This window comes from Lissotriton vulgaris, chromosome 6 (assembly GCF_964263255.1).
Source record: "Lissotriton vulgaris chromosome 6, aLisVul1.2, whole genome shotgun sequence".
NCBI classification, from domain to species: Eukaryota; Metazoa; Chordata; class Amphibia; order Caudata; family Salamandridae; genus Lissotriton; species Lissotriton vulgaris.
Genome location: NC_141694.1, coordinates 650,780,094 through 650,792,401, shown reverse-complemented (window position 1 = coordinate 650,792,401; position 12,308 = coordinate 650,780,094). Strand labels below are relative to the sequence as shown.

The 12,308-nt window shown below is 41.6% G+C and overlaps 1 protein-coding gene across 5 annotated transcripts in view; it reads left to right on the top strand.

The window, feature by feature from the left end:
* The window catches only part of ANKRD6 (ankyrin repeat domain 6), an 857,509-nt gene that overhangs the window by 732,929 nt on the left and 112,272 nt on the right, over positions 1-12,308 (top strand). For all 5 annotated transcript variants that reach the window (XM_086926652.1, XM_086926650.1, XM_086926653.1 and 2 more), the window contains 3 exons: positions 3,679-3,777; positions 5,946-6,023; positions 6,365-6,469. In XM_086926652.1, the coding sequence (XP_086782778.1) occupies positions 3,679-3,777; positions 5,946-6,023; positions 6,365-6,469 (282 nt within the window). The remainder of the gene's footprint in view (positions 1-3,678; positions 3,778-5,945; positions 6,024-6,364; positions 6,470-12,308) is intronic.

The following is a 12,308-nucleotide window of genomic DNA, read 5'->3' as shown; positions in this document are numbered from 1 at the left end:
TGGAAACTCCACCCACATGTCTTACTCCCATACTTCTGTTGTTGGGAGATTCCCAAGGTCAAATTCTTTGTCACCACACACAACGTAAATTGCCAAACCTTCACCTTCAACTTTCCACACACACAGTCCATGGGCTACGCTCTATGGACGAAGTGGTCAGGGATCTTTGTCTATGCTTTTCCTCCTCCCCTACTCCTTTGGTATGTGGCCAGCAAGCTTTGGCAAACCTCCCTTATTGTCATCTTGGTGGCTCTAATGCGGTCAAGACAACCCTTGTTCTTGACCTTTCTCAAGGTCTCTGTGGTTCCCCATGAGAAACTCCAGAACAGGCCAGACTTCTCACATACAACCAAGGCAGAATCAGACATTAGGGGCCAGATGTATCAACGGGTTTGCCCATTCTGTGTCTATGGGGAAATGTGTTGATACATATGTCCCCTGAACCCCAGGAAGCACAATCTAGCTATTTGGCTTCTGAGGTTTTAGAGTTTGGTTGCCTCAATCTGCCTCAAGAATGCATGGACATTTTCAGAGGAGAATGCAGACCTACTATGTGCATCTGTAACACTGCCAAGTGGAAAAGGGTTGTCCATTATTTCACTTGGACCCCTCTCAAACCTGCAGTCCACGATATTGTCTGTTACCTCCTTAACCTGCAAACGTCAGGTCTAGCTTCCACCTCCATACTTCTTCACTTAGCTGCTATTGCAGCCTACATGCAGAACAGGGAACACTCTTTATTGTTTAGTATCCCTGTCATCAAGGTTTTCATGGAAAGGCTTAAGCGGGTCATCTCACCTAGAACTGCTCCTGCACCGGTCTGGACTCTAAATGTTGTTCTTACCAGGTTTATGGGCCCTACTTTTAAACCATTACACTCATGTCGCTTATAGTTTCTCTCTTAGAAAGTTGTGGTCCTTATCACTAATATGCCCCTAAGATGTTTTAGCGAGCCACAGGTACTCACCTCAAAAGAGCCCTTCTTTCAAGTCCATACCGACAAAGTTGTCCTTAGGACCAGCCCCGAATGGCATAATCCCCTTCCAGCTCAACCAAACTTTAGTGCTACCGGTCTTTTTCTTTCAAGGAGACTCAGTAGTAGAAAGGGCTCTTCACACCCCTGATGTAAGACCACCCTTATGTACTCTATTGACAGGACCAAGATTTTTCACAAAATACAACAATTTTTCATTGTATTGGCTAAACCTCACAAAGATCCTCTGTCAAAGGTGGGTATAGCCAGACATATTGTCAAGTGCATCCAAACCTGCTACCTCAAAGACAAGAGAATATTACCCGCCCAGCCGAGGTCACATTCCACTCATAAGAAAGGGTCCACAATAGCTTGCTTGAGTACTATCCCTAAGGCTGACATTTGTATGACAACTACATGGTCCACGCCACACATATCTGCTCCTGCGGACTTGTGCACGCCCACAATATTTCAACTTGTGCTGGAACCTGTTGCCAAATTTCTACACCAGGTGTTCAAATGTACGCTCCAACCTGGCAGTTTTCCTGCCATTTGGAAGGAAGCAATGGTTACGCAGCTCCTTAAGAAAGCTAATGCTGATCCCCAAGATATGAAAAACCTTTGCCCCATCTCCTTATTCCCAGCTCAGGTCAAAATCTTAGAAAAATTCTTCAATTAGGAGCTGATAAAATGTATTCATACCCGGGAGATTTTCGACCTCTCTCAAAATGGGCTTTGAGCCTGTCACAGCACAGAAAATGTCCTCATTGTGGCCACAGACAGCATCCGAGCCCAGGTCGATCAGGGTAGGGCAGCTATTTTGGTAATGCTTGACCTCTCTGCAGCATTCAATACCGTCTAGCCAGCACGGATGGTCCAGATTCTGCAACAAGTGGGGATCAGTGGGACAGCCTTGCAGCTTCTTCACTCTTTCCTGTCTAATAGGGTTCAAATTGTTAGCTGCGGAGGCTTCAAGGCCAAGGCTTTCAACCTCCCCTATGAGGTGCCTCAGGGGTCATCTCTGAGTTCTACCCTTTTCAACCTTTATGTAGCCCCTTTGGCTGATCTGGTGCATTCATTTGGGTTTCAAGCGCTGTCGTATGCAGACGAAATGCAAATTATTATATCTATTTCCAATCAATGCGTGTCTAGCATTATCTGGTGGATGAAGGACAACTCCCTGAAGATTAATGCAGATAAGACTGAAGTGCTTGTTTTCGGTTCCCACAACTCCATTTGGTCTAGCACATGGTGGCCAGATGTCTGCTGACCTCTCCCCACCCGTCAGGTCAGCCAAATATCTCTGGATCATCTATGATGACTCTCTGGGCTTTGATGCACAAGTCAGTCGCACTGTCAGCACTTGTTTTTACATCATTAGGACCCTGAAAAAGATTTTTCCCTATATTCCGTCGGACTGCACCTGTCAGTCATCATTGCCCTTGTCACCTCATGGTTGGACTACTGCAGTGCTCTGTACCTGAACATCAATAGTTCCTCCTTGAACATACTTCAGGTTGTTCAAAATGCGGCAGCTCGCCTCGTTCTGAACACTCCCAAGCGGCATTCGGTTAGGGATGGTATTTGCTCCCTCCATTGGCTCCCTGTCAGAAAGGGTATTTCCTTTAAGGCCTTGTGCCTAGTTATTAAGGCCCTTCATCATAAGGGCCCTACTCCAATGAACCCCCTTTTTCATTTGTGCATTCTGGGAAGACCACTTAGATCCTCACCTTGTAACAAACTTGGGATCCCTAGATTTCGGAAGACAAGATGGGGTGGGCGCTCCTCCTTAGTAGCAGCCGCAAAATTATGGAATACTCTGCCTCCCTATATATCAGATGTGGACTCTTTTGTGCCCCTTAAAAAAAATCTAATAACCTGTTTTGTCTCACCTTAGAATCACTGTCCTTACTGCTTCGCTCCTGCTGACTCCTCTGTTCCGTTATAGTGCTTTGGCACCTTCAGGTTTTAGTTCCCTCTATACATTTGATCCTATCCTATATTGTGTAGCTGTCTTAGCTTGCCAACAACCTAAAGTTGGTCAGTGTCTTAAGGTCTTTGTTTCAAACATCTACACCATCCACTGGCTGACCACCACTACTAATCGAGTAGTCTCTATACCTTTTGACTGGAAAAACGTCTTCAAAGAAATACAAGTTGCAAATGCCCAGGTCGTTTAGCAGATGGCAGGAGTATGCAGAGCATTTGACTCTACAGCACTGCATGCTACAAACAGATTCTTACAGGTTAAGTAACATTTAATCATTTTCCTTCTGCATGCATGTCTTTGCTAGTATTATCATATTAAACTCAGACCCATATGAGAACACAAGCAGCCCCAGACTGGTTTTGACCTACTTAGATCTCATCAGTGAGGTACAGCTTGAGTCCTATAGCACAGTTAGCACAGGACTGGTCTGAGTGTTCCACTCACACTTAGGACATCCTCTTAGCAGTTCAAAACCAGTGTGGGGACTTTTGGGTTCCGGCCTGGCAGTTCAGGCTGGTCTGTTCCTTTTGGAGCAGAACCAAGACTGATTTGCATAAGGCGGGTCTCTGTCTAGAATGGCACAGTGGACGTACTAATCCATTGAAGTTCCAACTTTTTTATGATAGAGACATATAGCTATGAAAATCGTTCAAGTAGTATTTTTGAGCAAAGCATTTTGCTGCAAGAGGATTAATTACGTGTTTGCCTCCTACAGGTGGGAGACACACCCCTACACGTGGCAGCTGCACTGAACCACAAGAAGGTGGCAAAGCTGTTACTGGCGGCAGGGGCTGACGGGACAGCTGTAAACAATGTAAGCTTCGCCTCACCCATGACTTATCAGTAGATCTTCAAAACGTGTGCTGCTGAGTGACTATTTTGTAGATGTCTAAATGCAAGATGTTGTTTTTGCCGTTTAGACCATATATTTTGTTTATTTTTTTCCCCCTGCTGTACACGTTACTTACAATAGAGTGTCATTTGAAAGTATCATATATTGGGTGGTGGAAATTGCAAAACTCAGTAGTTCAAACCCTAAATCAAATCATTCTTGCGAATGATACAGTTAGACTGATCTTCCCTTTAAATGAAGTATCTGTTTATTTTTTTGCTATAAGGGACTCATCCTAACCTGTATGTTGGCTTAAACAAACTTTGGCTGAGCCAAAAGATCTTACCTTTGGGGCCTATTGGCTTCGCTAATAGTTTTTAGTGATGCTCTACATCACAGATGCTATGCACCATGGCTAAAGAAGTAGTTTAAAAAAAAGCCAGTGACACGGCCACCCGCCTATTTTTGTAAGCTCGTGCAGCACACGTGCACACCTACAAAATGAAGTAGGTGCTTTTTATTTATCAATCCATGTTGGAATCAGTAAATAAAAAGAAAAATACCCAAAAAAATGTTTTTATTTTTAAGTGGTCGAGGAAGCACCGAGTAGGCAGAAGCAACATAGGGATGCAGGGGGAGGCAAAACAAACTGTTTGGGTGGAGAGAACACAGGGCATATGTGGAATGCAGAGAAAAGCAAACAAGAAAGAAAGTATGTGGAGCTAGGGGAGAAGCACATAGGCGAAAAAGCCACATAGGGAAGAATTCCATGAGAGCACACGAGTGAGAAAGAGCAGCAAGGAGGAGAGAAGGGAAGCACACTATGGGGACAGCTGAAAAACACATGCACTCTCATGATGTGCTTAAGAAAAAAAAGCAGTTCCCTAAAAGTGAGCAGTGAAACTGCACACGTAAATTATCAGTGTTCTAGAGGATAGATAGCCACAAGATGGAAAACACCAATACGAACCAGGCAAAGGAGAGTGTTACTAAAGCCAACCAATGCCCTCTAAGTTCTTGGTAAGCTAACAATAAGTCTTTCACAATGCTTGACATGAAATGTACCTCAGCTTAATAAAGAAATCACTTGCGAGAATGCCTGGTGTTTGATTGTTTGTGTTTGTAAAGGCTGCTTTCCAGAAAGTGCTTCACCGAGAAATGCTGCGACCTTTGATTACATGTTTCAGCCATGCTGGCGCTACTTACAGAACAGGTGCACTGAGATAATAGAAACAGAAAAAAGAGACATAGACCGGACTCTCTCTGTTCCCTATTAGCTATAGTTCATAAGATAAAACTGCAGAGTTACAGGATTGAGATGTTTGGGCTTCCTTTAGCTCGACGGTCACAACCTTAATTTTGAAATTCATCTTGGCATAAGGAATAGTCCAATGGCGACTAGGTGCTTGGAGTTCACGTGCCTGGAGTTTTCCTGAACTGCAGTTGACAGTTAGGCAGTGGCTAGGGAGCATCATCTTAAAATGAGGCTTCTTTGCAAATGTGTGTCCTCTTTTCTCTACTATTTTCCTGTTCAGAGAGGATGTGGCTAAGCAGGAACAGACTGTTCCTATTGGACCTGGACCAAAGTTCATTGGCACGCGTTCAATGCCTTGTGTATGTATTGGCAAAGACTTGATAAAAAATTATGGAAAATATTTCGCCAGGAGTAATTACAAACGGATCAGGGTCCCATGCTAGAGGAGCTCAAGCGGCGTCTCAGGCCCATGTCTAGATGGATGTATTCTGGTACCAATCAAAAGATGCGTGAATGTATTAACAACATCAGAACATGTTTTTTATATTGTGCTGCAACGTAGTTATTCACATTTTTGCATCCAAGTCCTAGTGGAAATTATAATACATCTTATAGATCAGTCCTTCCACTGGGGCAATCAGAAACACCAGGATAAGGGTCTGATGAAACAGACACGCCCTTCCTGTCTCCAGTGTTAATACTTCCGGTCTGCATCCAGTCTGGCATGCTTTTAATTCCTTACCTCACACTTACTTGTACTTGAAGGATAGTAAAGCAGAGCTAACCAGATTCGTAGGTTTAAGGGAACACAGGTGTGCACTGTAGGTGGTTACGCGGCCCAAATGGTGTTATGAACCTATTTTGATGGCCTTGTTTTCTGTTTCTTCCATTTTAGGCGGGCCACACTCCTCTGGAGACAGCTAGAGAACACAATAACTCGGACGTGGCACTTCTCCTGACGAAGGCCCCACAGGTATTGTCGTAGTATTGCATGTGAACCGTAAAGTACATGCGATTGAATGCAGGTGATTGTTCTACAGATAGACTAACTTAAAGCTATAGAGTTATTATGTTGATTTTTTATGGCTGTCCCAAGTTGCTGGATTAACTTTATGGCACTAAAACTAAAAGTCCTGTTTTGGTAGTGTTCTCACCTGGTTCATTTTGGTTTTCTGATGTGCATTGTGTGTATAACTTTGACAATCCCCATCTCAAACCTCAGCAATCCAGCCATCATCAGGGAAGCACATCTCGCTCTCAATGCAGTTTCTTATTCACTTTTTTGTTCCTCTGCTTCTTCACCCCTTGCCCCAGGTTCAGCGTTTCAGTCGTGGACGAAGCCTGAGGAAAAAAAGAGAGAAACTGAAGGAAGAAAGACGAGCTCAGTCTGTGCCAAGAGAGGAGGTGGCAGAGAGCAAGGTAAACCAAGGGTGGGCGTGGCTAGGAACTTCAAACTTACATCACTGAAGTGGACAACCTAGTCAACACCCATGAACAACTAGAAGTGAAAGTCTAGACGGCTTGATGCTAATTTCATAATCACAAATACTTGTGAAAATTTCTGGGAAAAGCTGTTGCTTTATTTACTTACAATTTATTCGGCCGTGTTATGCTCTTAAATGTCAGCCTGATTTTCTGTTCTGATAGATCTGATCTCACAAGTGAAAACTGCCCAAGTTGGTGTTTTGCATCAGTGAGTCGAATTTTTCAAATTCGACCTCAAGTATGCACTGACTGGAAGAGGAGGCGTTCTGAAGTCTTTAAAAAAAACAGAATAAGGGCTTTTAAATTCATTTAACGTTTTTACTATTGGGGGAATCTCTCCGTGGTCGTATACACTCTTAATATGTAAGGACTGTGAAAAAGAAAAGAATGAAGATATAATTACATTTAGAGTACATTTACATCATACCCATATGCACATTTCATCTCCTGGTGCATTGAAGCGGGAAACTATCGGAGGGTTGTGAGGGACGAGGAGTGATGTATTGATGATGGTCCATTGACTGCATTTTCAAGGCTTGGATGTTCAACTTCTATGGTAAATTTGAGGTGTGGAAGTGATGGGGTAGCTAAGGGCTAAATGGGGTAAGTAATACAAAAGTAGAGTCTGCCCAGTTCAAAGAAATAAAACCTTAAAGAGGCACAGAGAGTTTGTGAACTGTGAGTAGGCTTTGATAGGCAGAGGGAAGATTGCGGGCCAGAACATGATGTTTAAGACATATGTCATAGCGAGTTTTCGGTGGCTATGCCATCTCTAGTTTTGAGCACTAGGTTGAGGAGTTTTCATTGGGCTCTGTGATTGGCAAGTTGAAGCCTGCTCATTGTCTTTAGAGTGACGTTGCTCCTTGTGATGTTGATGAGGAGGAATAGGAGTACCACTCAAGTCACTCTAGTAAGCTTTATCAATAGTGGAGTTTACTCTTCAATAGAATGCTCATTACTGGACTGGTGGTCTGATAGGGGAGGCTGGGACAAACTTCTTTGACGTATTTTATTTGGGACCTAGCATCTGCGGTGCTGGAGGAAATCCAGGTCTCAAGTCTCCATCCAAAAGTCAACTGTACTCGAAGGTTCCTGGCTGTGGTGAAAGGAGTTAGGCTGTCTGAGGGAAAATGAAAGGACAGGGTGGCCGAGGAGGCAGGAAAGAAAGTAAGTAAAAGTTTACTGTGGGATCGTTGTAATTATTACAGAAGAAACATTTGCCTTGGAAGAGGGAAAGTAGAGCATCTCTGTTTTGGATGAGTTACTCATCATGTAGCAAAAGGTGATTTCAGTGCCTAACAATTGTAACACACTTAGAGTTTTGTTTGTTTTCATGAGAGCTGATGCAGAGAGAAAATGGGAGAGGATTTCCAACCCTTAACTATTGCACGTTGTGAAATTATAAAAAAAGAATGTGAAAAGCAGAGGTAATGATGCGTTTGCCCAAATGGCCTTACTGGGGCCATATACAAAGAAGCTCGAGAGTTCCGAGGCAGTCGCTATCATACCTTGTTTAATTTTTGTCTTGCTATAGAAGCAATCCCTGATTCATGGCGTGGCTCCATCTTCCAGCCAATATATAAGAAAGGCTCCGCTTCTTCTCCAGATAGCATGATCGCTCTTATGGACATAGGGCCTTATTTATGAAGGACTTGCGCCGCCGGTGCGTCACTTTTAACATGGGAAAAAGTGACGCATCTGTGGCGCAAGGCCTTCATAAATAAGGCCCACAGATTCTAAAATATGTGCAGGCCTCATACTGGCTGACTTGGAAGAATAGTCTGAAAGTAAAAACTTAATCCCATTCAACCATATGGTTTTAGACCAACATCTAGCACACTAGATAACCTGGTAACGCTCACTATGATCATGGACAAATATGTGTCTAAAAAAACAACTCTTATATACATGCTTTGTGGATTTTTCCTAAGCTTTCCGTAACTGAAATCTATTGTGGAAATCGCTGGTTGAATGGAATATTCCCACAAATTTACTGCATGCAATCCCGCTCTAATATTCTAATAACTGGGCCCAGGTCAAACTTGATCAAAACAATGGCTTGGCAGGTAAAATCCCAATAAGAGAAGCTTGAAGCAAGGCTGCGTCTTGGTGCCAATTCTTTTTAATCTTTTTTATCCGATCTAAGCACATAACTAGACACAGCCAATTCTCATCCTCCAAGCCTGGCTTCTCGAAAAGTGACCTAACTGCAATACGCCAATGATTTAGACCTGGATTGGGCTCCAAAGGTTACTAACCCATCTTAACCCCTACTGCATCAAAAAGGAAATGGCTATTAATTTTCAAAAACTCAGGTCATGGTCTTTGGCAGAAAAGTAAACAAGAAGGGAAGTTAGTCGTTGGGTGGGAAGTCGATTCTTCAAGGTTTGTCATACAAATATGTTGGCATCTGGCTACAAGATCGGCTATCACATCAACTCCATCAGAACTCATTGAAACCAAGAATTGCTTCCCTAATCCTAGCCTTTCAGTTAATACATCGGAAATTATAAAGTCCGATCTTTCTGCCATTTCTTACAGAAATAAAAGCCAAGTTTATTCCAACACTTTGCTATGGTACAGAAGCCATCCCCAGGAAGGTTTGGGGCTTTTCTTAACTCCGCACAAAATAATGTTTTCTGGCTCCTGTTCCATCTTCCCAGAATGCGTCGCCTACTCAGATTCGACTTGAATTTGGCTTAAATAACCAACAACAAACACAAAAAGGCTCTTTTATTAAATACATGTCTCTACTAAGGTCTTCTGTCGAAGCCACATTATGCACCTGCTGTGGAAAGAAACTTAAATTGGCACACAATCAAATGTAAATAATTGGGCGTGGGCCTTCGACGCAGCATTGAAAGACCTGAAAGCAAAAGAGTTATGGGATCTGACACTACCTCACTACTCATTTAAGAATGGAATTAATAAACAAATAAGAAGGTTGTCATGTCATTGAGACAAAGAGTTCAGCAAAAGAAGTCACGCATCGACAATTATTGATCCTTACATTCAACCTTGTCCACAGACATAACAGCATAACGTATATCTTTTTATAAAAATAAGGTACTTCATATGTGATTTGGCTCATGCCAAGTATTGGAATGCATCCCTAAAGGGCAACCAAAACCACAGGTAACTAAGTGTAGAATATGCCATTTACATGAAGAAAGCCTGTCGCACATCTGATCGATCTGTCCCATTTTACTAACTGAACGAAAGATAATATTGAAAGAAATCGGAACATGTCGGCATGCCTTACTATTTTGTATGATAGTGGAAATCCCTCAAGTAACAGCAGCCTTTATAAAATTCTTTCTCAAAGCAGATCAGTTATTGTCAGCAAAAGGTCTGATGATTACTATGTAGCTTGTCAACCATTTAACTGAATGTTTACATCTTCAGAAGTATCTTGGTAATTTAATGGTACAATGCTTTTCTTAACAATCTTGTACAACTGGTGGCGGCCAAAGGCAACTTTAGGTGATTTTTTAACAAACATGATTGCACTTTAACCAGATGAGTCTTAATTTATAATCCTTGTGCACTTTAAGAGACTCTGCACAAACATGTTTGCAGTATAATTTACAAAAAGGTAGGAAAAGGATGGGCACTGCATTACTTTTAACAAATCAATAACTTAGCTGACTCTAGGTGATTTTGCACAAACATGTCCGCACTTTATATAGGAAAATGGCAGGAAAAAGGATGCACTTTAAGAAACTTTGCAAGAACATGTCTGCCCTATAATGTGGAACAAAAGGAGCGGCACTGCATCACTTTTAACAAATAAATAACTTTGCTGAATATAGGTGATTTTGCACGAACATGTTTGCGCTTTATCCAGGAAAAAGATAGGAAAAGGATGTTATTTTAAACAAATCAACAGTGCCACTAATTGGAGCTGATTTCTAATGAACGCGCCAACATTATAACCCGGAGTCAAAGCGGAAAAGGAAGGGCTCCGCGTCCCTGCAAACATGCCCAAAACTCTGTAGACTCTATTTGCCACACAGTGAATCGTTAAGGAGCACTAGACAAAGCAAATCAAGCACGAAGATCTTAGTCTGCATTTAATGTTACTGTATTTCGATAAGAATTCTGTTACAATTTCATTTTGGCCTTTAGTATACCAATCTGCACACCTAAAATTAAATTTTATAAGGACAAGTTGGCACTCACGTTGGTATCTGTATTTATTTACAACTTTTAGCGTCCGTATTTTTTAGAAATTTGCTTTAAAATTATGCCTTTCAATGTCCGAAAGAAGTTATTTTTCTCCGTATCTAGTGAATTTGCAAATTTTAAAAACATTTTTACTGGTGATGCTCTGTAATATATTATGGTTTCTATAAACTGAAATAAAAAATACTTTGACTTTGGAGAGGATCTAAGTAACACACCTGGGGAACTATGTTCTTCAAGTTCAGTGCTAGCTAGGTATGTTGTGTTGATACCGACTGTTGTTCACAGAGCATGCCGTATGATGACTAGGTCCAAAGATTTGCAAAATTTGCACTTTGTAATCATATTTAGCATGATTTATTGGCACAAATGACATGCATTAGTGGTAGACACAGAGCGACTGATATACAATTGTAAGCCAACCTTCGGCTCATATTAATGATGATGGTTTCATTCTTTTTAGCTATCATGAGGTATTGGTGAACTATCATGAGGTGTTGGAGAAGGGTTGTGTCTTCCCTGAATGTTTTTAGATAATGGTTAATAATGTCAATATATTGATTCCAGACCTGAGGAAGGCACTGGGTTATATGCGCGACTGACAAAACGTGTTGACCTGAAGAGCATACATGAGATTTGTATAAAAGTGCTATAAAGATTTTATTTGGTTTGGATAGTATTTTGTGAATCAATCTTGGAAAGTTACAATAGAAATAAATGAGAGACTTTGTATATGGTAGACAAGCACCTTTGTATAATTTATGCTCAGGAACACTGGGAGTATTCCTCCTCTGCAGGCTCAGTGTGACGGGCTATCCCTTTGCTGACCAGCTATAAGTGTTAGCTATGGTAAATCTATTAAATATTTTTTTGGGAACTGTGTTTATGACTTGCATCTTTATACCATATATCACCCAAACGAAATTTTGATTCAAACATTGTTGTGGAATACAGACTGGGCAGGGTGGTGGCCCAGAGAATAGAAACAAATAATGTGCAAATAGTGACCAGGCACAGCTGAGTTGAACACTGTCCCTTGTGATAGAGTGAGGCTCATAACCGTGATGTGCGGTGTGGTCAAGCGGTATGATACTGAGGAGATGGAATATTTGTGCTTTTATCTGTGTCTTGAAATAGTAAATATGCAGTGCATATCGGGTACATAACTGAGCCGCCAGTAAGTGTTTATTGTACCGATTCATCCTTGTTGGGTGTCGTCCATATAGTGTAGCCAATTCTCAAAAATATAAAGTGTTTAACAACCATCTTGCAAGAGTTTTTAGTCTCTAGAAACCCTGATGCTTAACACAAGCATTTCATTTCCAGTGAAGACTTGGAACATATGTGTGGGAGAGATGGGATACTGCTTTTTCATCACTCTTTGAGACATAAAGAGAGTAGCATGTCAATTGTAGCATCTAAAAAAGTTTCATGTCTGTCCAATATGGAATTATTAATTCATCTTGATTTATGTGTGGTGCACTGATACCTTGAGGTATCTTTATACAAATGAATACATACATGTGGGGGAGCAGAGGAGAATATCAGAATGGTAAATACCTGTACAGTTTGAGAGTGGCTATGGAAA